Consider the following 24,367-nt stretch of genomic DNA (forward strand, 5'->3'; position numbering starts at 1 on the left):
CTGAGAGCCAGATTTTGTGGTTAATAGAAGAATTACTTTTAGCAATATTTGATATCTGAAAGAGATCCCTGGAGATAGCTACATTCAAAAAGTTAAACTGGACCACTTTCTTATACATTACACAAAAACAAACTCAAAATGGACTAAAGACCGGATTCCTGGGTGGTTCAGTCACTTAAGCATCTGACTTTGGCTCAAGTCATGATCCCAGGGTTCTGGGATAGAATCCTGCATCAGGCTTCCTGTGTCTGATTCTCCCTTTCCCTTTGCCTGCTGCTCTGCCTGCTTGTGTGCATGTGTGCCTGTTCTCTGTCAAATAAATTTAAAAAATTATAATATAAAAATAAATATAAATATAATAAATAAATATAATAAGATAAATACAATCTTTTAAAAAAGGACTAAAGACGTAAATGTGAGACCTGAAACCAGAAAACATAGGCAATAATTTCTTTGACTTAGGCCTTAGCAACCTTTTTCTAGATGTGTCTTAGGCAAGGGAACAAAAACAAAAGTAACTGTTGGGACTATGTCAAAATAAAAAGTTTTCATACAGTGAAGGAAACCATCAACAAAAGGCCGCCTTACTGAATGGGAGAAGATATTTGCAAATGACATATTTGATAAGTGCTTATTATCCAGAATATATGAAGAACTTCTGCCGTACAGCACCAAAACACCAAATAAGAGACATTTTCCAAAGAAGACATGTAGGTGGCCAATAGACAGATGAAAAGATGCTCAACATCACTAATCAGGGAAATGCACATCAAAAGCACTGTGAGATAGCACTTTACACCTAGTCCGAATGGCTGGTATCAAAAAGATAAGAAATAGCAAGTGTTGGCGAGGATGTAGAGTAAAAACCCTCTTATTAGTAGGAATGTAAATTAGTGCAGCCACTGTGGAAAATAGTATGGAGGTTCCTCAAAAATTTAACATTAGAAATGACATCTGATTCAGTATTTCTACTACTGGGTGTTTAGCCAAACAAAAAGAAAACACTAATTTGAAAAGATACAGGTATCCCTATGTTTATACAGCATTATTTACAATAGCCTAAGATATGAAAGTGACCCAAGAGTCCATTGATAGAAGTGTGGATAAAGAAGGTCTGTGTGAGTGTGTATAGAGATCTTGCTATTTGTGACAACGGGTGGACATGAGGGTTTTATGTTAAGTGAAGTAAGTTACAGAAAGACCAACACAGTGATTTCATATACATGGAATCTAAAAAACAAAATAAGTAGGAACAGACCCACAAATACAGAGAACAAACTGGTGGTTTCCAGAGGAGAGGAGGGTACAGTGATGGGCAAAATGGGTGAAGAGAAATGGGAGGTATAGGTTTCTGGTATGATATGAATAAGTTACATTAGTATTATTCATATCATACATTAGCATGACATATAGAGTTGTTGAATCAGGCTCCATAGCTCAGGGGTTAGAGCACTGGTCTTGTAGATTTGTTGAATCATTATGTTGTATACCTGAAACTAATGTAACATTATATGCCAGTTATATTTAAATTTAAAAAGTTCTGAGAACCAGCTGACAGGTAATTAAAAAAATAATCTCATACAAGGAAAAAAGAGATAGTTGGGATTTTTAATTTTTATTTTTTATTGTATGTATAAATACAACTTGAGATGCCTGGATGGCTCAGTTGGTTAAGCATCTGTCTTTGGCTCAGGTCATGATCCCAGGATTCTGGGATTGAGTCCTGCATAGGGCTCCTTGCTCATTGGGGAGCCTGCTTCTTCCTCTGTCTTTTGTTCCCCCTGCTTGTGCTCTCTCTGACAAATAAATAAATCTTTAAAAAAATACAATGTATACCTTGGTAATTTGATACATGTATTAATTGTGAAATGATTACCAACCTGTTACCTCACACAGTTACCTTTTTTGTGTGTGTGGTGAGAACATTTAGAACACTAAGAACAACCTTCTTAGCAAATTTTAGGTGTATAGTATAGTAGCGTTACCTGTGGTCACCATGCTGTATTCATTAGATCACCAGAACTTACTCATTTTATGTAACTGAAATTTTGTATACCTTGACCAAAATATGTCCATTTCCCTCTCCCCCAGCCTCTGGTAACGACCATTTTAGAACTCTACTCTTAAGAGTTTGACTATTTTAGATTCTATGTAGTGGAGATTAGCATTTAGAAACAGACACTCTTTTCTTTCACTTAGCAAAATGTCCTCTTGGTCCTCCCATGTTACTGCAAATAGGAGAATTCTCTTTTTTAAGGCTGAATGAGATACCATTGTGGGTGTGTACCAACTTTTCTTTATCTCTGTTGATAGACATTTAGGTTTTTTCCACAGCTTGGCTAGGACATCACTCCCTGTGTTTTGAAAACTCTCTTGTAAACTTCCTAAATGTTGTTACTCTGTGAGATGTTCAGTAGTGTTAACAGCATACATGAACAGTTCCTTACAGTTACCAAAATGTTTTTAATTAACTTGATTTAGTCATTAGGCAGCATACCTCTGTCCTAGGACTCTGGGTAAATGGGAATTTATTCTAGTGGAAAGATTGAAGCTTTTTTTTTTTTTTTAAAGATTTTATTTATTTATTTGACAGAGATCAGAAGTAGGCAGAGAGGCAGGCAGAGAGCGAGAGCTGGAAGCAGACTGCCTGCTGAGCAGAGAGCCCAAAGCAGGGCTTGATCTCAGGGTCCTAGGATAGTGACCCATGCCAAAGGCAGAGGCTTAACCACTGAGCCACCCAGGTGCTCCTGAGGCTCTTTTTATAAGTGTTTTTTATCCTTTCATTTTAAATTGTATTTTTATTTTTCAACTAAGCTCTATGCCCAACATGGGGCTTGAACTCATGACCCCAAGTATAAGTCTTACTCTGTCGACTGAGCCAACCAGGAGCTCCTGTATTCTTAAATTTACGAAGCCATTAAACTTTTTAGTGATAATTATCTTTATTACCTAAATAAAAAATGAAAACATTTAAAAAAATCTAGTATAGACTGGTCTTAGATGCAAAAGTTGTAGATGCAAAAGTCTAAATGAAATATAACAAGTACAATATATTAGTGTATCAGAAGGTTGTATGCCACGACTACATAGGGTTTATTTCAGGAGTAAAATAATGGCTTAATATCAGGAAATCTGTTAACACAATTTATTATATTAACAGTTTGAAGCAGAAAAAACATTGATGCTGAAAAGGCATGTTTTTCATTAAAAAAAACCCACTTAAGTAAACTTGTAAAGGAAATTGATAAAGACTGTTTACTAAAAAAATAACAAACATTCTAAACAGTGAATTACTCAAGCAGTAGGTGTTAGAATTAGGAGTATTATAGAGATGTTCGGTAGTAATGTTGTACATTGTTTTGGGAGATTTAAACATGCAATAAGAAAATGAAATAATGTAAATATTGGAGAAACAAAATTTTTTTAAAGATATGATTGTATACCTATACAACTTTAGTAAGAAAACTGTTGGGACTTATAAGAGAATTTAAAAGAAAGAATTTGTAAGATGACAAATTACAATATAAACATACAATAATCAGTAGCTTTTTTTCTGTCATGGGAATAACCTGGTAGAGTGGAAATGGAAAAATATTCCTTAGCGATAGTGACACAAATTGTAAAATATTAAGGAATAAATTTAATAAAAAAGGTACAGGAAGAAAATTGTATTGTATTATTGAAATGTAAAAATCTGAACAAATTCATTTATTCAGCGAACATTTGTTGAATACTTCCTGTGTGCCAGACACTGTTCTAGGTGCTTGAAATATCTAAAGATATATAAAGTCCTGCTGTCATGAAGCTTACATACTTGTGGAAGAATCAGCCAGTAAATAAATATATAAGTAACACAGTATCTGATAGATTTTAGTGCTGTAAAAATGAGATGATGTGATAAGAGAGTGGCATTATACCAGATGGTTAGGGAAGGTCTTTTTGAGGAAGTGATACGTAAACTCAGACCAGCAGCAACCAGCCACTTGAAAGTCTCAGGGAATAGTATCCCGGATAGCTAGTACAAAGCTTCTGAGGTTCGAATGAGCTTGTAAGACCAGGAAGACAGGAGTGGCTGAAATGAAGTGAGAGTGAATGTTTCATTGGTTAAGGAATTTGGATTTTTTTTTTTTTTTAAAGATTTTATTTGTCAGAGAGAGAGAGAGAGAAGGTGTGTGCCCAAGCGAGCATGGGGGGCGGGGAGGGGGGAGTAGCTGAGGGAGAAGCAGACTCCCTGCTGAGCAGGGAGCTCAATGTGGGACTTGATCCCAGGACCCTGGGATCAGGACCTGAGCTGAAGGCAGATGCTAAACTGACTGAGCCACCCAGGCATCCCAGGAATTTGGATTTTAATTGCAGTGAGAAAGCAGTTCTAAAAGTTGTGTATGAGTTGATGTGATTTATGTTTTGAAAAGATCTTTCTGGGATAAAGAGTACAAGGAAAGAACTCATTAATCAGGCTGCTGTAGTAGATCAGTTAGAGGTGATAATGGTGTGTGCTAGGTTTGAATGGATATGAAGCATAGTAGACAGATTTGGGATGAGTTTTGGAGGTAAGACTTGTAGAGAGAGGTATTGGTTATGAGAGTTGAGGGGAAGTGAGTAATTAATGAAAACTCCTGAATTTTTGGAAACTGCAAAGATACAAAGTTCTTAGGTAAAGAGATGGTACCCTTAAAATGTAAAGTCATCTTAATTTTCAAATGTATGGTAATTTCAATTAGATATGCCCAGAATTTAAAAAAAATTTGATAAAATTATCTTAAAATTAGTATGGAAGAATGTTTGAGGGTACCCAGAAGAATTCAGAAAGAGAACATTAGTGAAGGGGACCTACTTTACCACTGTGAAACTGCTTACTCAAGGATATGCCTTTTGCATAGGAATAGACAAATAGATTTGTGAATTAGAAGTCCAGAAGTAGATCCTAGTGTAAATGAAATTTTAATGTATGAGAAAATAAAATATTTCATTTCAGTAATAAAACAGTGGTTTATTTGGTAAATGGTGCTGTCGCAACTGTATTTTTTAATTTAATTTATTTTTTAGCTGTATTTTTTAATTTAATTTTGTTTTATTTAAAATCAATTAATTAGTATGTAGTGTATTATTAGTTTCAGTGAACAACTGTGTATTTCTTGAAGAAAATACTGTTGAATCCTTAGGACACTAAGTGCAAAAATAAATTCTACTTAAATGAAACATCAAAATTTTAGGAGAAAATTTAAGAGTATGTATATATGCTATGGTTTGGAGAAACCTTCTTATGATAGGAAACCTAGAAGCTATATCGCGAAAGCCTATTTAACTATATACACACACACACACACACACACACACGTTAATATATTTTACATGATAAAAGCTTCCTTAAATAAGGTCAAAATAAAAACAGATTGGGAAAAATAACATTGTCCAAGTGTATGTATCAGATTTAAAGGGCTATTAACTGTAATGTAAATTGTTATGCAGTGTGTACAAATAGAAAAAATTGGCAAAAGTTTCAATAGGCGGTTCAGAAAAGAGCAAATCTAAATGGTTAGTAAACATATAAAAATTGTGTAATATCAACATTGAGGACATGCAAATTGAAGTAATTATTAGATAATTGTATCACATTGGCATTTTCTTTTTAAAGATTATTTATTTATTTATTTGATGGAGAGTGGGAGAGCACAGGCAGGGGGAGTGGCAGGCTCCCTCCTCGGCGTGGTGCCAGATGCAGGCCTGTGTGGGCAGATCCCAGGACCCTGCGATCATGACCTGAGAGGAAGACAGTAGATTAACCAATTGAGCCACCCAGGCCCCCACCCTTGGCATTTTTTAAAAAGTGGTAATACTTAGTGTTGGAAAGTGTTACGTGTACACTCATGTTAACTCGTGAAAAGAGGAATTTTTGTAGTGATTTTGGAAAACTGTTATTAGAAATTAGGTATTTCACACATTTTTATTTATTTACTTATTTTTAAAGATTTATTTATTAGAGAGAGAGTGCAAATGAGCTCAGGGGTGGGGAGAGGCAAAGAGGGAGAGCGAAACCCAAGCAGACTCAGCGCTAAGCACAGACACCAACACAGGTCTTGATTCCATGACCCTGAGACCACAAACTGAGCTGAACTAAGAGATGGATGCTTAACTGACTTTGCTACCCAGGCACCCCTCTAGCACACATTTTTAAATCCAGCAAACACATTCTTGGGAAAACAGTTCATATAAATAAGCACCGATAATTAGGAAATGCATATAAGATAAAACAGCATTGCTTAAAGTGGCAAAAATTGGGAACAAAATGTGAATGTCCTTGGGTGGGAAGATTATTAAGTAGCCATACAGATCATAACCTATAATTTAAGCATTTAAAAGAATGCTAACAAAGTAAATAAATAATCTGTACTAATTGACTTAGAGGAACTTTGTTGTTACATTGTTAAGGGAGAAGAATAATACACAGATGTGTATAATATATAATTTTGCTAAGCGAATGACATAAAACAAAATCTTGCCTGCATTTATATAGAAAATAGAAATATATAGGAATAGATTTGTATGTAGTTATTAGAGTATAGAAAAAGGCATGTAAGTGTTCATAGATGATCTTTAACATTGAGGCAGAAGTAGAAGGCAAGGTAAAATATTTGAAAAATGTGTATACAGTAAAAGCACTATGTATGATATTCCATTTAACTCCATTCCATTAAAATATATATGTGACTTTATATGCAATAAAGAAATGAATGGAAAGACTGTCACCAATGTGTTAACAGTTTTTTCAGGGTGGTGAGTGATCATAGTGAAAACAAAATTATGAGGGGAACAAAGAAAATTAAAGCTAATGGCAGTATTTTCTCCCCTTCTGTTTTGCAGTTATGCTATATTGACTCCCAAACTGATGGTGGAATCCCTTCCTACTGTTTTGCTTTAATGGTGATGTTTTTTCTACAACAAAGAAAACCCCCTCTTCTTCCTTGCTTACTTGGAACTTGGGTAAGCATGAATTTGTGACGTATATGTGCTTGTATATGTGTAGTTTGCTCTGACAGAGTACTCTGTTCAAACATTTTAAGCAGAATTCTGGTTTGTTTGTTTGTCCATCTTTTTGTTTTGTTTTGTTTTGTTTTTTTAATAATTTTTCCACTACCAATTTGGAATGCCTTTTTATATAGATTGAAGGCTTTGACCCAAAAAGAATGGATGACTTTCAGCTGAAGGGCATAGTAGAAGAGAAGTTTGTGAAGTGGGAATATAATTCAAGTAGTGCAACTGAGAAAAACTCAATTGCTGAGGAAAACAAAGCTAAGGCAGACCAACCAAAAGATGATACCAAGAAGACAGACACAGACAACCAAAGTAATGCCATGAAGGAAAAACATGGCAAAGTAAGCTTTTTTTGTTTTTGTTTTTGTTTTTGGCTTTTCTATCTGTAGAATTTGTGATGCCTTCTATTGAAGCTGCTCTTTAATAGTAGATTGACTGACTGCATAAGCCTCTTGGCCTCATTTTCCTCATCTGTAAAGTGAGGGGTTGATCTGGTTTAGTTTTTCAGTACTTAGATTCCCTAATGAATTTGTACCTCATTTTGGAAGATGTATATTGTTTGAATCTTATCATATGGTAATTCTTTGTATCTTTTTCATTTAGACGAGGAAAATTTCCTTCAGGAGTTGGGCTGTGATCACAACTTTAGCATATGGGAATTATGTTGCCAGATTGGTGGAAAAATAAAGGCCCTTTCCTCCTCTGTTGGGGGTGGCTTGCTTATTTAATCTTCAACATTCATTTATTAAGGACCTGCTATGTGCCAGACATTATCTTGAGGGCTAGGAAACCAAAGATGAATATCCATGGATTGTGTCCTCCAGAAGTATGTAGTCTTCTGAAATAGACATATTATTACAGAAATAAAAGCATTACTGAAATGGTTGCTTTAGCTATACTGAATTATATGTAGTTCCTGAACAGTCATTCTTAGTCCCTTCAATTCTCCCACTTTCCTAGACTTCTTTTTCCTTTCCTCTCAAACCACCAATACTCAGCTAATGATTTTGCTTATTACTTCACTGAGAAAACTGAAGAAATCAAAAGAGAACTTCTGCATACTCCCACCACCACCTGCTGCTATCTCATATAGTCTGCCTTGATGCCTGCTTTCATAAAGGAACTTCCCAAGTTGCTATCTAATTTTCTCCACTTGGGTATTTAATCCCATCCATTCTTATTTATTCTGTAACACTGCTCTAGCACCTCTTCTCTTTCCTTCCTTAAGTTAGCAATTTTTCATCTGTAAGCAAACATGCTTTTATTTCTCCCATTTTGAATAAAAATATGGATATCATTTTCCTTCCCAGCGATTCCTTTGTACCCTTTACCAGTAAAACTTCTTTTTTTAAAATTTTTTTTAAAGATTTTATTTATTTATATGACAGAGGGAGAGAGATCACAAGTAGGCAGAGAGGCAGGCAGAGAGAGAGGAGGAAGCAGGCTCCCTGCCGAGCAGAGAGCCCTAACGTGGGGCTCGATCCCAGAACCCTGGGATCATGACCTGAGCTGAAGGCAGAGGCTTAACCCACTGAGCCACCCAGGCGCCCCACCAGTAAAACTTCTTGAAGGAATTGTTCATATTCATTATTTCCAATATCAGTTTCCTCTTAACTCACTGTAATCAGGCTTTGACCCTCATCAACCTACCAAAATTTGTATTGTCAATATCATTTATCTTCCCTGTTGCTAAGTCCAATCGTTGCTTCTCAATTTTTTTTTAAGATTTTATTTATTTATTTGACAGACAGAAATCACAAGTAGGCGGAGAGGCAGACAGAGAGAGAGGAGGAAGCAGGCTCCCCGCTGAGCAGAGAGCCCGATGCGGGGCTCGATCCCAGAACCCTGGGATCATGTCCTGAGCTGAAGGCAGAGGCTTTAACCCACTGAGCCATCCAGGCGCCCCTGCTTCTCAATTTTTATATTTTTGATGTATCAGCAATATTTACCAGTGGATTACTCTGAAAAATTTCTTAACTTGACTTTCAGGATAGCACACCCATGGCTGATTATTTCTTCTCAGTCTTTGTCGCTGGTTTCTCCTTTCCACTTGAATCTCTTAATGTTGGCATGCTTCAGGGCTCAGTCCCTGATCCCTTCGCCTTTCTTCTGCATCTTCACTCTGTTGGTGATCTTATCCAGTTGCATGGGTCTTACATACTATCTGTATAATACTCTCTAATTTAAGTCTTCAGCCAAACCACACTCCTGAAATTCTATAGTTGTTTGCAATTACCTTTTTAATGTCGCTTCTTAGATGTCTTAATAGATGTCTTAAACTTAACATGCCGAAAACTGGACTCCTGGTCTTCCTCTTTCTCCACAAGCAGTGTTCACATCTAAATTGATGGCACTTCGTCCTTTCAGATGATCAGTCAGAAGCCTTGGAGTCCTCTTTTACTTCTCTCTTTTATACCCTGTATCAAGTCTGTCAGGAAATCCTGTCATTTTTATTTCAAAATATATTTAGAATTTGACCACTTCTCACCACCTGCACTGTTAACATGCTTGTCCTAGCCACTATCATCTTTGACTTGGATTACTACTGTAGTCTCATAATGAGTTTCCCTGTATCTACCATTGTTCTTTATACAGTTGATCCTTGAATAACACGGATTTAAACTGTGCATGTCCACTTATGTGGATTATTTTTTAATATAGTCTAGTACTATAAATGTATTTTTCTCTTATAATTTTCTTAACATTTTCTCTAGCTTACTCTGAGAATACAGTACATGATAAATATAACATATAAAATATGTATTGGTTGACTACATAATCAGTAAGCCTTTTGGCTAACAGCATATATCACTGGTTAAGTTTTGAGGGAGTCAAAAGTTAATATGTAGATTTGACCTCATAAGGGTCTGTGTGCCCCTAACCCCTGTGTCATTCAGGAGCCAACTATAGTCTGTTCTCAGCCCAACAATCAAAATGGTTCTTCAGGGGCACCTGGGTGGCTCAGTGGGTTAAAGCTTCTGCTTTTGGCTCAGGTCATGATCCCAGGGTCCTGGGATCGAGCTCCGCATAGGGCTCTCTGCTCAGCAGGGAGCCTGCTTCCCTTCCTCTTCTCTGCCTGCCTCTTTGCCTACTTGTAATCTCTGTCCGTTAAATAAATTAAAAAAAAAATTTTTTTTTTTTTTAAATGGTTCTTCAGAAACTTAAGTCATATCATGTCCTTCCTTCTCTCCACACTCAAAATGCTTCAATTGCTCCTCATTTAATTTAGAATACAAACTGAGGAGTCCTTACTGACTAGTCCTTTGTTTTCTCTTCTCTTCTTCTCCTTTCTCTGCTACTCTAGCTTTCATGGTTTTATTTTTAAAGCTAGTAACACTTCTAGTTAGTTTGTTTGCTCTATCTATTCCCTATTCCTAGAATGCTTTTCCCTCTTCTTCAAATCATACCTTTTTAACAAGAGCTGTCTTGACCATGCTATTTAACACTGAAACCATGTCATACTCCCATTCTTCCAATTCATTTTTTACTAAACCTCCTCAACTTCTTTTCATTTCCACAGCACTTTGCTTTTTCTAACTTGCTATGTAATTTACTTGTTTTTTGTTATCTTCCTCCCCTGGAAAGGAAGATCCAGTAAGGCAAGGATCTTGAGGTTTTTTTTCACAGATATAGCCCAAGTGCCTGGCACATAGTAGACACTGGATGAATAATCGTAGAATTGAATGAATGGATGACTGTTTATGTTCTTTAGTGGTCATTTTTAGTTAATTCCTTTAGAATTCAGATATTATCTCTTTTGTTAAAACCCCCCTAATTTAGAGGACCATGTTAGCACACAGTCTTTACTTTAATTGTTAAATTATCTCTTCCTTTTCTAATACTCTGTGAAGTAGGATCTCTCCTTATATGAATGGCAGTATGGTAGGTAGAGTGATTAGCAACATGAATTCAGTAGCCAGGTGGTCCTGAGTAAAATCCTTTTCCTGTATTATCTACCTTATAGAGTTGTTAGAAGTAATAGTAACTGTATGTGCAACACTTAAAAAGAGTGAATGATGCAGTGACCATTATGTTTAAGTGTGAACGCTCATTATTTTTTTTATATCCCCAGTACAGTGCCAGGGACATAGTAGGTTCTAAATAAATGTTTGCTGAATGAAGGAATTAGCTTTTAAAAGCCCAGGGCACTTACTTAGATTTTTAAAGTAATTACCAGAACAAGGAGCTGCAGTAATTGTTATGCAGTGGTTTGCAACCTTGGCTGCACAGGAGAATCACTTAGGGGGCTTTAAAAATCCCATTGCCCAGGTCAGTTAAATCAGAATCTTGGGAAAGGTATGGGAGGTAGGAATGGTATGGAGCTTAGGTACAAGTGTATTTTAATGTTCCCAATGTGATCTGATATAGCCAAGGTTGAGAATCACTGGTTTAATGGAAAAAACCATAAAATTCTTGGAGTCCGTGAACTAGGACTGTGTTCCCAGCTGTGTAAGTTACTTCTTTATGCCTCAGTTTTTGGAAAAGTAATGTCTGAGAGCTTTTAAAATGAAAATTCAGTGATTTCTGTAGTTCTGTGAAACCTAAATGAAAAGTATTTTTCTTTTCCAGTCTCCTTTAACATTGGGAACACCAAATCAGGTATCCTTGGGGCAGTTGTGGTTAGAGCTGCTAAAATTTTACACACTGGATTTTGCTTTGGAAGAATATGTCATATGTGTACGGATACAAGATATTTTAACAAGAGAAAACAAAAACTGGCCTAAAAGGCGAATAGCTATTGAAGGTGAGATGATATGTTATATTTCATTTGGAGAATATGTTTTTGTGCCACTCATCTTTTGTTTCTAATACAGTGTTAAAATTATATCTCTGGCTTTGTAGCACTGTATATACCACTAGGTTGTCGTTATATATGTCAAGTAAATTCTTTATCAAGTCATGATAGTTTTATAAGATTAATAATTTTAAGGTTTCAAAACTATAAATATATTGTTTGGGTTATTAGCTTATTACATGCCTTTATTTTTATTTCTTAATTCTTTTGAAAATTTTCAAAAATATAGGAAAATAGAGAAATTACTCAAAATAGTCTTAGAATATTCCTGTAAGTTTTTGTCATAAAGTTATGTTAACATGTAATTTGAAAATCTGGTTTTTCCATTGTCTTCTAAAGTACCTCATCTCTATGGAATGTGTAAGTCACTGGAGTGTATATTGAGAAAATAATCACTGGTGTTGGAGTAGAGTTGTATGGTGACAGATGGAAGCTACACTTGGGGAGAGTACAGCGTAACTATAGAGTTGTTGGATCACTATGTTGTGCAGCTGAAACTATAATGTAACATGTCAGCTATACTTCAAAAACATTTTTTAAAAAAGTGCCTCAGTTGTTAAATATGGCTAAGCCAAAGAGAAGAGAGATTGATTTGGGAAAAAAAAATTGTTGGTAAAAAAGTTTCACATGAAATCCCAAGAATATTAAGATTTTAGAATGCAAAGTAATAGAACGGTTTCTAGAAAACTTATATCATGCAGCATTTCACTTTTTACAGATTGGGAACTGAATTTCTGTCCATCATTGTAGTCTGTTTAGACTTTATATTCTTCTGTTCCCTGTCCTCTGTTGGCCTTCTGTAGAACCCACAGATACTCTTATACACTCAAAAATGTACTTAAATCTTATACACTTACATATAGTAAATAAATGAGCTCTAAAGCTTGTAGCTATCATAATTGGTCTCCTCGTCTTTTTCTTTTTCCTCTTCTAGAAGGAGAGCGAAAATATTTGGGTTTAGGTAACATCCTGTAGACTTAGATAACAGCAAAAAGTAACAGATACCCAAACATTAACAATCTGAAGCCTGCCTGTTAATTCTTTTACTTGGTGATCTTCAGTAGTGGAGAAAATGTGTATCTTTTGGGTGTCATTTGTTTTTTTGTATTTATTTATATTACTATATTATTATATATATTATATTAAATTTTTGTATTTAAAGCTTATAAAATCCAAAAACTGCTAAGCATTTTCGAGGTCTTTTATATTTTCTTAATAATGAAGATGTAGTTGTTATAAACCTTTTCAGCATACCCATTTTAGATTGGACCAAATTTAAATTTTGGTTTAATTTTCTTTTTTTTTTTTAAAGGATTTATTTATTTATGTAACAAATCACAAGTAGGCAGAGAGCAGAGAGAGAGAGGGGGAAGCAGGCTCCCCGCTGAGCAGAAAGCCACATGCGTTGATGTGGGGCTTGATCCCAGAACCCTGAGATCATGACCTGAGTGGAAGGCAGAGGCTTAACCCACTGAGCCACCCAGGCACCCCAAATTTTACTTTCTTAGATCTCTTTTTTCTTGCTTTTTTATTTTTCCTTATTTCTCCCTTTAATTTTCTGATTTCACTGAAATTAAATATTAAAATCACATTTTTTAACTTGAAGCTTTGAAAATTTTAGGTTATATATTTTTTTCCTTAAATTGCAAGGAGAATGTAGCTAAAGAATATTGTGACGAGATAAAAATTATGAATGGGTCCTGGAGGAGGCTTGAAAAAGTTCATCTAATGACAGCCTAGGAAGGCATAACAGTCTGCCTTTACCAGTTTTATCATTGAAATTTTTAAATTACTGAGCTGGTGTCCTTGGCCAACCTCTCATTAATTACCCTTGTTATTATTCTTTTCTCTTTTCCCCTTAGCATTTTTATTTTATGACAGAAACAAAGGAAAAGATGTTTGCTGTTGTATTTCCCATACTCATTTTACAGGAACTCCCACTTAGACTTTAGGTTCGGAAAGGTTTGGGAAATTGTACTCTGCTGATAGTATAGCAGTTCAAATCCGTTTGAGTAAGCTTGGAATTGTAGTTTGTTAGTAGATACTTAGCAACTGACCATTTCCTTTCTTACTAGATCCATTTTCAGTCAAGAGGAATGTTGCACGGAGCTTAAACAGCCAGCTTGTTTATGAATATGTTGTGGAGAGATTCAGGGCAGCTTATCGGTATTTCGCCTGTCCTCAGAGGAAGGGTGGAAATAAATCTACAGTGGATTCCATGAAAAAAGAGAAGGTGAAAATAAACAATAAGAAACCAGTGAAGTCTGACAATATGGCATCCAGTTGTTGCATTCTACTTGGAGAAAGCACAGAAAAAATAAATGCAGAAAGAGGTCAACCTGATAAATATGATGAAATGGAATGTACATCGCAGAGATGTATTACTGAAGATAACAGTTTGTTGGTAAATGAACTAGATTTGGCTGAACTTGGACAGGAATCTTCCTGTCTTTCTACCAGTGAAGGCAGTGAATTAGAGCCAAAATCAAATAAGAAACAAGATGATTTAGCACCTTCAGAAACTTGTTTAAAAAAGGAACTCAGCCAGTGTAATTGTGTTGATTATAAATCCCCTGACCCAGATGAATCTGTTGGTACAGACTGCAGGTCAAATACAGAAACAGAGAGTTCACATCTCATTGTGAGCACTGACACATCTGCTACCTCTTGCAACTGCAAAGCTACAGAAGATGCTTCTGACCTTAATGATGATGATAACCACCCCACCCAGGAATTATATTATGTGTTTGATAAGTTTATTTTAACCTCTGGCAAGGTAGGATACAGTTTGTAAACAATTTGTAAGATTTTGTGGGTTTTTTTTTTAACAACTGTATTTGTAGTTTTTAGATTCAGAAATGTAAAAATAGCTCCGTGATGGTAGGCTGTTATATTTTGGTGTATATTTTCACTTTTTCTTTTTACATTTTTCCCTGTAGTTGTCTTTAAGGAATGTATATAAAACCCCAAAAGGTTTCAAAACTCTTATTACTAGCTGGTTTATTTCACTTTCTCATATAAAAGGATTCATCAAATATTTTGTGAAAATCAGTTTGTCAGAGGCCGCATGTATTTTAAAATTTTATTTATGCTTATTTTTTCTTCCACAAAGAAGAATATAAGGTTTGTAAATTCTAATAGTATTTTACTTTAAAGTTTTGTTTGTTTTTTTGACATGGGGTGAGTGAATATAAATTTAATAAAGATAGATGAGCAGAAACTAAGATCAGGAACCAAAAATATGAAGAGTCCAGATTCTGTCTCTGCCATTGAGCTTTTCTTTGGGTGTTGGCATATCCTTTATAAATTAATGAAGTCTTAACTTTCCTACTTTTAAAGTGCGATAATCTGAACTTTAACTTGATAAATTGTGGAAATCAAAATACCTCAGTAACAGAAAAGAAGCAGCAACTACTTTGTTAATGAAGTATACATAATTGATACATCAGCACCCAAGATGAAAGATTATATAGATCATGTGTAAACCAAGTAGAATATTTTTTTGAAAACCTAGAAAGTTATCCAGTTTTATTGTTTTTATCAATAACTAGTTATTGACAAGCTTTAAAATTTTTAACCTAATTACTAAACTGTGTTTCTTCATTCTTTGTAAGGATATATCTATTGCATTTTTTTTTTTTTAGGTTGGAGTATTTAGGACGTGTGGATTGTTGAAAGAATGAATTGAATGAATTAAATGGCAGGTTTTTAGAAAAGCCTCAATTATATAACTGCAGTTTACATTTTTTGTTCTCTATACTTTTTCCCTCTGGAAGTTCCTTTTCTGGAATTTAAATATGTCATTTTAAAAAGTTTTGAAAAGCTAATAAAATTCCTGTGGTATTGGTAATTAGATCATAGCACAGCATTCCAACAAGTAGAGGTTTCTGTATTTAATTTGCATCAGAGTTCATGGCTAGGTAAATGTTCATGGTAATCCTGGAGGATGAGGCTCTCTGGGATTTAGGCACTTTACAATAAAGAAAAGAATAATGCTCTTCCTTCATGTTTTGCTCAGCTAGTTGGGATGCATTACTGTTTTAACTACCTGGCTGGTAGTCCTGGAATACATTTTAAATGGTGGTTTGCAATTAATTTTATGGCTGTTGCGTAAGAGTTACTCCTTTTATGAAGTGAAGTTATTTTTTGAGTTCAGCCCTACAGTTTGGTGAAGTTATTTTTTGAGTTCAGCCCTACAGTTTGGTTTCTTGAGTATCTTTCTAATGTAATAAATTGAACCAACTAGCCAGGTGAGGGTTTTATAGTTGATTGACTACGAAGATAGATATTGTTTGGAGTGCAATGAAAGGTGCCACTTGAAATTTCTTTATAATCTACTTTGTTATGTTAAAGATCTCAGAGGGTTAAATTAATGCACATATTCATCTTGGGAGCTGACCGAAATGTTTGCATTAACCCATACTATTGCATCTTCTAGTATTTTCTGTATCGTACATCTCTGGGTAAATCTGATCTTGATAATATCATTTTAGTAGGAAGAAGAGTTAAAGTAGTTGACTTAAAATATGGTTTTTACATTTAACACTGCATTTAATTAATACTCTCTTGTTTTTTTTTTAAACCTCCTGGAAGTACAGGTTATCAGAATTGATTTACATAAAAGAGTCTTTTTGGACCTGCTTTCTAAGTGATGATGAAGTTCCTCAATAGTTTATTAGATTATTAGATTATTTTTTTACCTTTGTATAGCCACCAACGATAGTATGCAGCATCTGCAAAAAAGATGGCCATTCAAAAAATGATTGTCCAGAGGATTTCAGGAAAATTGATCTAAAACCTCTACCACCAATGACAAATCGATTTCGGGAAATACTTGATTTAGTATGTAAAAGATGTTTTGGTAAGTCTTTCTACTAGAGCTGTTCTGAGTAGATTCTTTCCTTGGTTTTAAATATTTATTTTCTTATTTAAATACAGTTTGCTTACATGTTTTGGTAGAGGTTTTTTGGTCGTTTGTTTGTTTTTCTTGATAATTTAGAGACCCAGCAACAGATACTGACTAAATGCACAGCACTGTGGTACATGCCAATGGGAATACAGAGTCCGTATTATGTGTTGCTTTTAAAGAGCTTAGACTCTGGATCTGTGCTGTCTAATATGGTAGCCATTATTTAAATTTAATTGAAATAAAAACTAACTTCCTCGTTTTTACTAGCCACATCTCAAGTACTGAGTAGTTACATATGGCTAGTAGTTAAACGTGGCTGCTGAATTAGACAGTCTAGAAGAACATTTCCATCATTGCAATGCTCTTGCGCAGTTCTGCTCTAGACGGATATATAATATTATGAAAATTGCTGTAATTGGAAGCAGAATATATTATATGCTATAGTAGTGGTAAACAAAATGCAGTACAAACTCAATTAGTTTTAACTGGAGTGGATCTTTTTTAGATTTGGGAGATTATGCACAAAATTATAGGGTGTATAATTTCTTTGGGAGAAGAATTGCCTTGGATTTGGTAGAATAAAAGAAAGGTAATAGAGGGGGATAAGGCTATAATATTTTGGGAAGAGCCTTACATACCTTTATTCAACAAACATTCATGGTTACCTGGGATAAACCTTCACTCAGCAAACTTTTTTTTTTTTTTTTTAATTACTTGCTGTGTCCCAGATAAGATAAATCTTCTGATGTCATAGCATTTGGTTCCCCATCTTTCCCCTACCTTTTCCTTTCCCAGCCTTTTGCCAGGCAACCACTTACCCTTTTTTAGTTACTATAAATTAGTTTGTATTTTCTAAAGTTCTATTTGAATAGAATCACATAGAATATACTCTTTTCTGAGGTGGGATCCTGGCTTCTTTTGTTTAGCCTAATTATTTTGAGATTCATCCATGTTGTGATGTGTGTAAATGTTTCATTCATTTTTATTGCCGAGCTGTGTTTCGTTATATGGATGTGCCACAATTAGTTTACCATTCACCTGCTGATTTGTTTCTGACTTTCGGTTGTTAACAAATAAATTTGCTCTGTACATTTGTGTGTGGGTCTGGGTAAAAGATACATCCTTTAAGTTCTCTTGGGTAATACCTGGGAGTTGAATAGCTGAATTGTGGCACATTTTTTTCTCCCAGCAGCTTTATTAAGATATAAGATATTACATTTATTTGTATTCATTCATTCATTTTTATATCTTCATGAATTCATGGATATTTTATACTTTGGGTTATGATCTAATACTACAATGTTGTTCATATTGTTCCACATTTGGCTCTTTCATTTGGTACCCAGGACCTTTATTATACCCCCATCAGTGTGTGGTTTTTTTTTTGTTTTGTTTTTGTTTTTTTTTGGTTGTTTATTTGTTCTATTTTTTTTCAAAGCCCTTCCTTACTTTCTGGCACTACAAGATGCTCCAGGCTCATCATGTATATTTTCCACCCCAGTCCTAGAATTAGATATATATCCAAAGAGCCCTGGTTCCTTTTATTAGAGAATGGAATTAGAAACCAGGATCCAGAAGCTAGGGTGCTTGCTGTTATTGGTGTTGTTGCTTTTAGGCTCTCTGTGAGTGAGAAAATTATATGTATATACTTAGTATATGTTCGTATCTATAAAAATTTCTGTTATGTGACCATCTTAAATTAAGTTAAACATGATTTTGTGCTGATGGCTCCAACTTGAATACATTACCATATGGCTCATTCAAGACTCTTCTGCTTTAAATTTCCCATTCCCTACAATGAGAAACGTGGCTGTCATCATCTGCTTTTTTATTTAATTGTTCCACTTAAATACAGTTGTATAACATTATCAGAACTGTTATGTAATACCTGTATGGGAAATAACTTTATCAGAGTACAGTACTTTTGCCCTTAGTCTTACAATCTCCACTCATTTTAAAAAAGTTATATAGGCTAGTACCTTTTCCCTCTCTCCCTTGAGTGAAGTTGTCTTACACATGTAGATTATTTTGGTATAGCCTGCGTTCTATCCTGAGATTCCCCAACCTCCTAGATGATTTTTTAAATTTGCATACTGTAAAGTTGACTTTGTGGTGCACAGTTTTGTGAATTTTGACAAGTGCGTTGTGTTATTTATTACCATTATAGTATCATACAGAATACTTTCACCACTTAAATAAAAAAAAAAAATACACCTGTAATTCAGCTATAGGTGTACCTCGGAGATACTGTGGGTTAGGTTCCAGACCACCGCAATAAAATGAGTGTTGCAATAAAGTGAGTCAAATGAACTTTTTTGTTTCCTAGTGCACGTAAAAGTTATGTTTACATTATACTGACATCTGGTAAGTGTGCAGTAGCATTATGTCTAAAGAAAAACAATTACTTTATTTAAAAAATACCTTATTGCTAAAAAATGTTAACTATCATCTGAGCTTTGAGTGAATTGTAATCTTTTTGCTTGTAGAGGGTCTTGCCTCAGTATTGGTGACTGTTGACTGACCAGGGTGGCTGTGGCAGTTTCTTTAAATAAGATAACAAGTTTGCCACATTGATTCTTCTGTCATGAATGGTTTCTGTAGCATGTGATGCTGTTAGGTAGCTATTTTGTTCACAGAAGTTCTTTCAAAATTGGAGTCAGTTTTACCAACTATGTTTATCAACTTTATCAACTAAGTTGATGTAATATTCTAAATCCTTTGTTGTCATTTCAACAGTCTTCATGGTATCTTTAGGAATAGAGTCTATCTCAAGAAACCACTTTCTTTGCTTATCCATTAAAAACAGCTCCTCATCCATTCAATTCGTCTCATGAGATTGCAATAATTCAGTCACGTCTACAGGCTCCATTTCTTATTCTAATTCTCCAGCTCTGCACCACATCTGCAGTTACTTCCTCTGCTGAAGTCTCGAACCCCTCACAGTCATCCATGAGGGTTGGAATCAACTTCTAAACTCCCCCTGTTCATGTTACTATTTTGACTTCTTCCCATGAATCATAGATATTCTTAATGGTATCTAGAATGGTGACTCCTCTTCCAAAAGATTTTCTGTTTACTTTACACAGATACATAAGAGATAGCTATAATCTCACAAATGGATTTCTTAATAGGACATGAAAGTTGAAATGACTCCTTGATCCATGAACTCTGGAATAAATAGATGTTGGGTTAGCAGGCATGAAAACAACCCTAATCTTAATGTAGATCTCTGCCAGAGCTCTTGAGTGCCCAGGTGCAATGTCAATGAACAGTAATGTTGAATCTTTTTTTCTGCAATAGGTCTCAGCATTGGGCTTGAAATATTCAGTAAACCATGTTGCAGACAGTTGTGCTGTCATCCTGGCTTTGTTCATTTATAAAACACACGCATAGTAGATTAAGTATAATTCCTAGTGGTTCTAGGATTTTCAGTTTGGTAAATGAGCATTGGCTTTGGCTTAAAGATTCCAGGTACATTAACCCTTAACAAGAGGGTGTCAGCTTGTCATTTGAAGCTTTGAAGACAGGCGTTGATTCTTCCTGTCTAGCTATGGAAGTCCTAGATGGTATCTTCCAGTGTAAGGCTGTTTTGTCTACATTGAAGATCTGTTGTTTAGCGTGGCCAACTTCATTAATATCTCAACTAGATCTATTCTTTCACTTGCTGCTTCACATTGCACTTTTATGATACGCAAGTGGCTTTTTTTCTTAAACCTTATGAGCCCATTTCTGCTAGCTGCAAACTTTTTCTTCTGTAGCTTCCTCACCTCTCTCAGCCTTCATAGAATTGAAGAAAGTTAGGGCCTTGCTCTGAATTAGACTTTGGCTTAAGCGAGTATTGTGGCTAGTTTGATCTTCTATTTAGACCACTCACACTTTCTCCATATGAGCAGTAAGGCTGTTTCATGTTCATTTTTTTTTTTTTTTCTTAAAGTTATTTATTTATTTGAGAGAGAGATAAAGAGAAAGCACAAGCAGGGAAAGTTGCAGAGGGAGAGGGAGAAGCAGGCTCCCCCGAGAAGGGATCTCAGTGCGGGGCTTGATCCCAGGACCTTGAGATCGTGACCTGAAGCTAAGGTAGATGTTTGACTGAGCCACCCAGGTGCCCCTCTTGCTGGTGTTCACTGGAGTAATGTTTTTAATTTCCTTTAAGAACTTTTCTTTTGCCTTCACAACTTGGCTGTTTGGTGAAAGAGGCCTAGCTTTCAGCCTATCTTGACTTTTGATATGCTTTCCTCCCTAAGCTTAATTATTTCTTGCTTTGGATATAAAGTGAGAGACATGATATATTTTTTTCCCACTTGAATAGTATAGGGGCCATTGTAAGGTTATTAATTGGCCTAATTTTGATATTGTTGTGTCTCAGAATAGAGAGGTCTGAGGAGAGGGAGAGAGATGGGGAGAATGGCCAGTCAGTGGAGCATTCAGAACACATACAACATTTATCGGTTAAGTTTGTTGTCTCATTTGGGTACAGTTTGTGACACTCCAGAATAGTTATAGTAGTAACATAAAGGTCACTGATTACAGATCACCATAACAAGTACAGTAATAGTGAAAAGTTTGAAATACGAGAATTACTGGAATGTGACACAGACATAAGGTAAGCAAATGCTGGTTGGAGAAAAGGTGCTTATCAAACTTGCTCAGTGCAGGGTTGCCACAAAAATTCCATTTGTGAAAAAAACACAGTATCTGGGGCAAGAAAGTGAAGTGCAGTAAAATGAGGTATGAAGTATACCTGTATTCAACTTGCAATCCCAGATGCTACATTTGTTTTTCAAAAGCTGAATATTAGTTTAATTCGTTACAGTAAATTACTGCTTTGCTCCCCTTACTGTATTAACTCTTGGGGGTGAGTCTGGAGGAAGAGATTAAAAAAAGAAAAAAAGACTATTCTTGAGACTATGTTGTCTTATTTGGAAAAATAATATGAATATAAATGAAATAACTAGAAAATTGAATGGCTACTATAAACTGGCAAGTGCTTTAGGGAATAAGAAAATTCACTTAAGTCATTTGAAGGCTGTGGATGGAAGCATCTTATAGGGAAGATATGAATCTTGACCAGGCATTTGAGGAAACTGGGGCTTGAATGGGTCAGGTGCTTCACATAACAATATTGAGTATAGACTTAAAGGAAGGAAACACAAGCATATGGGAAGAGAGCAGAACTTCTGAAGAAAACAATATTAAAAAATTTATAGAGGTAAATATATTTTGTAGGTATTTCATAGGGAAAATGAATATGTGTGAAATATAAATAAACCTATAAAAATTATTTTTCTGCTGTCCCCTGCCCCTTCCTTCCCCAGTAACATTTATGATTTTAAAGTCAGAGAAGTTAATAAATAATGAAATTTTAAGTAAAGAGTTGAGGGTAAAAAATTGAAGACCTTTTCAGATTCCATTTTCCTTACTTTTCTTTTTCCTTTTTCCTTTTTCTTTTTTTTAACTTAGATGAGTTATCACCACCCTTTTCTGAACAACACAACAGGGAGCAAATTTTAATTGGCTTGGAAAAGTTTATTCAAAAAGAATATGATGGTATGTCATATGTTAAAAATTGATTGCTTTTATTATTATAGCCACCTAGTCTGAGTTCTATTTAAAGTGTTCATTGAATGTTATGTTTTAGGTACTATTCTAGGCGCTGGGAATACAGTACCAATACAAAAGGTGAAAACTGCTTTTGGAAAGCTTATATTAAGAAGGGTAGACAGATAGTTAGCTAACAAATAGGTATATAATATAGTATCAGGAAATAATAAATAATAAATATTAAAATGTAGGAGTTAAAAGGATAGTGATGGGGAAGTTTTCTATACTGTTAGGGTAGTTCTTTCTGATAAAGTGACATTTGAAGAGAGCCATGAATAATGTGAGGGAGCAAGTTATATGAATATCCAAGGAGAGAACATTCCAGAGAGTAAGAACAGTAGGTACAGATACCCCAAGATTGAATTATGTTTGTCATGTTTGAAGTCCACACAGGACATCAGTGTGGCTGCAGTGGAATGTGTGAGGTAGATTGTAACAGAAAGATGAGGTCTGAGAGGTAGCCTGGAGATTGAATCATTAGCCCTTAGAGGTATTGGTAGAAGGGTTTTAAATTTTGAGTATCTAATAAGAAGCTTCTGGAAGGTTTTAACACTTAAGTGATATGATCTGAGGGAATGAAGTATAGGTCCTTAAGAATAGAAGCAAGGGGAACAATTTAGGAGGCTGTGCATAAGTTCGGATGAGACATATAGTGTTCTGGAAGAGTCGATTAGAAGTGGTTAGAAATAGAACATATTTTGAATGTAGAGTCAGTAGGATTTGCTGAGGTTTTACATGGTAAATATGGGAGAAAAAAAGGAGTCAAGGATCATTTCAAGATTGTTACCTCAGTAGTTGGGTGATAGTATTTAATTGAGATAGCAAAATAGAAGGAGTAGACTTGGGGTACAGAGGTGAAGAATCAAAGGTTATGTGGCCAAATATTTTAGAAAAGGGTAAAGAGTTGATTTATACATCAGAATGAATTTGTACTTATAAAAGATAATCTGTTATATACTATAGGATTCCATATTCCATTATATTTGTTAGTATGTAAAGTACTGACCAAATCTAAGTCTGTTATATTAAACTCATGCACATTTTTATTTGCTGATGAACATAGCTTCTTTTATGTCTCTCAGTTGCCTTTTGAAATTTCAAGTTGGACATCAGAACTGAATTGGAGAATTAGGTTTCGAAAATGCAGAATTTCTTACCTAAGTATATAATCTAAAGAATTAATAGCGAGAGAAATCCAATCCAGTTAAGTGACAGCTTGCTTGAAGTGCTACCTGTTATTGAATGACACTAAATATGAAAAGATAACCCTATCATAATTTATATCAAATGGATTAATCATTCACTTTGGGAGAATTAAGTCTCTGTATTAAGGTGATATTTGTAAAACTATTGGAATTGTGCGTGAAAAAAACTCGTTCATTTCCAAAAGATAAATCTCCAAATACTGAACTTCACTCTTAGTAGTGATGTGGAGAATGAAGAAAAGTAGATGGATTTATGAGATAGTTAAGTTGAAAGAAATTAATGGACTTGGTGACCGTTTGGATGTAGAAGCTGAGAGGGGGGTGCCGTGAACAGTTGAATAGATAAAGATACTATTTGCTGAGAATAGGTATTATAAGAGCAATAGTAAATTTGAGGTAAAAAGCTTAAGGCTTAGTTTTGACTTGTTAATTTTATGATGTTTGTAGAAAAGTGGAAAAAGCAGTTGGAAACCAGGGTTGTGGGAACTTAGGCAAGAGATCTGGGCTTTAGTTGAATATTTTGGGAATTTCTCAGTATATCTGGCAATGGAAGGTATTTAAGCCATAAAAGTAGATAAGATCATCTTGTGTTAGTCTGTTAGTGGGTAATAGAAGACTCATCTTTCCTGCTAATTGTTAAACTTTTTACTTTTGTTTTTCTTTACTTAGAAAAGGCAAGATTGTGCTTATTTGGCTCTTCTAAGAATGGATTTGGATTTCGTGATAGTGATCTGGATATCTGTATGACCCTGGAAGGCCATGAAAATGCAGAGGTAAGAGTTAGTGTTTGGAAAGAGATGTAGAAGTTTATTTTCTTGCAGAATG

General features: G+C 35.0%; 1 protein-coding gene across 14 annotated transcripts in view; it reads left to right on the plus strand.

Annotated features, from left to right (window-relative positions):
* The window catches only part of TUT4 (terminal uridylyl transferase 4), a 135,309-nt gene that overhangs the window by 73,181 nt on the left and 37,761 nt on the right, over nucleotides 1–24,367 (plus strand). For 13 of the 14 annotated variants that reach the window (XM_032303082.1, XM_032303078.1, XM_032303079.1 and 10 more), the window contains exons 10-16: nucleotides 6,862–6,981; nucleotides 7,161–7,373; nucleotides 11,602–11,776; nucleotides 13,903–14,603; nucleotides 16,538–16,688; nucleotides 22,197–22,283; nucleotides 24,212–24,315. In XM_032303082.1, the coding sequence (XP_032158973.1) occupies nucleotides 6,862–6,981; nucleotides 7,161–7,373; nucleotides 11,602–11,776; nucleotides 13,903–14,603; nucleotides 16,538–16,688; nucleotides 22,197–22,283; nucleotides 24,212–24,315 (1,551 nt within the window). The remainder of the gene's footprint in view (nucleotides 1–6,861; nucleotides 6,982–7,160; nucleotides 7,374–11,601; nucleotides 11,777–13,902; nucleotides 14,604–16,537; nucleotides 16,689–22,196; nucleotides 22,284–24,211; nucleotides 24,316–24,367) is intronic. The other variant, XM_032303090.1, reaches the window with a different exon arrangement.

This window comes from Mustela erminea, chromosome 10 (genome assembly GCF_009829155.1).
Source record: "Mustela erminea isolate mMusErm1 chromosome 10, mMusErm1.Pri, whole genome shotgun sequence".
Lineage (NCBI taxonomy): Eukaryota > Metazoa > Chordata > Mammalia > Carnivora > Mustelidae > Mustela > Mustela erminea.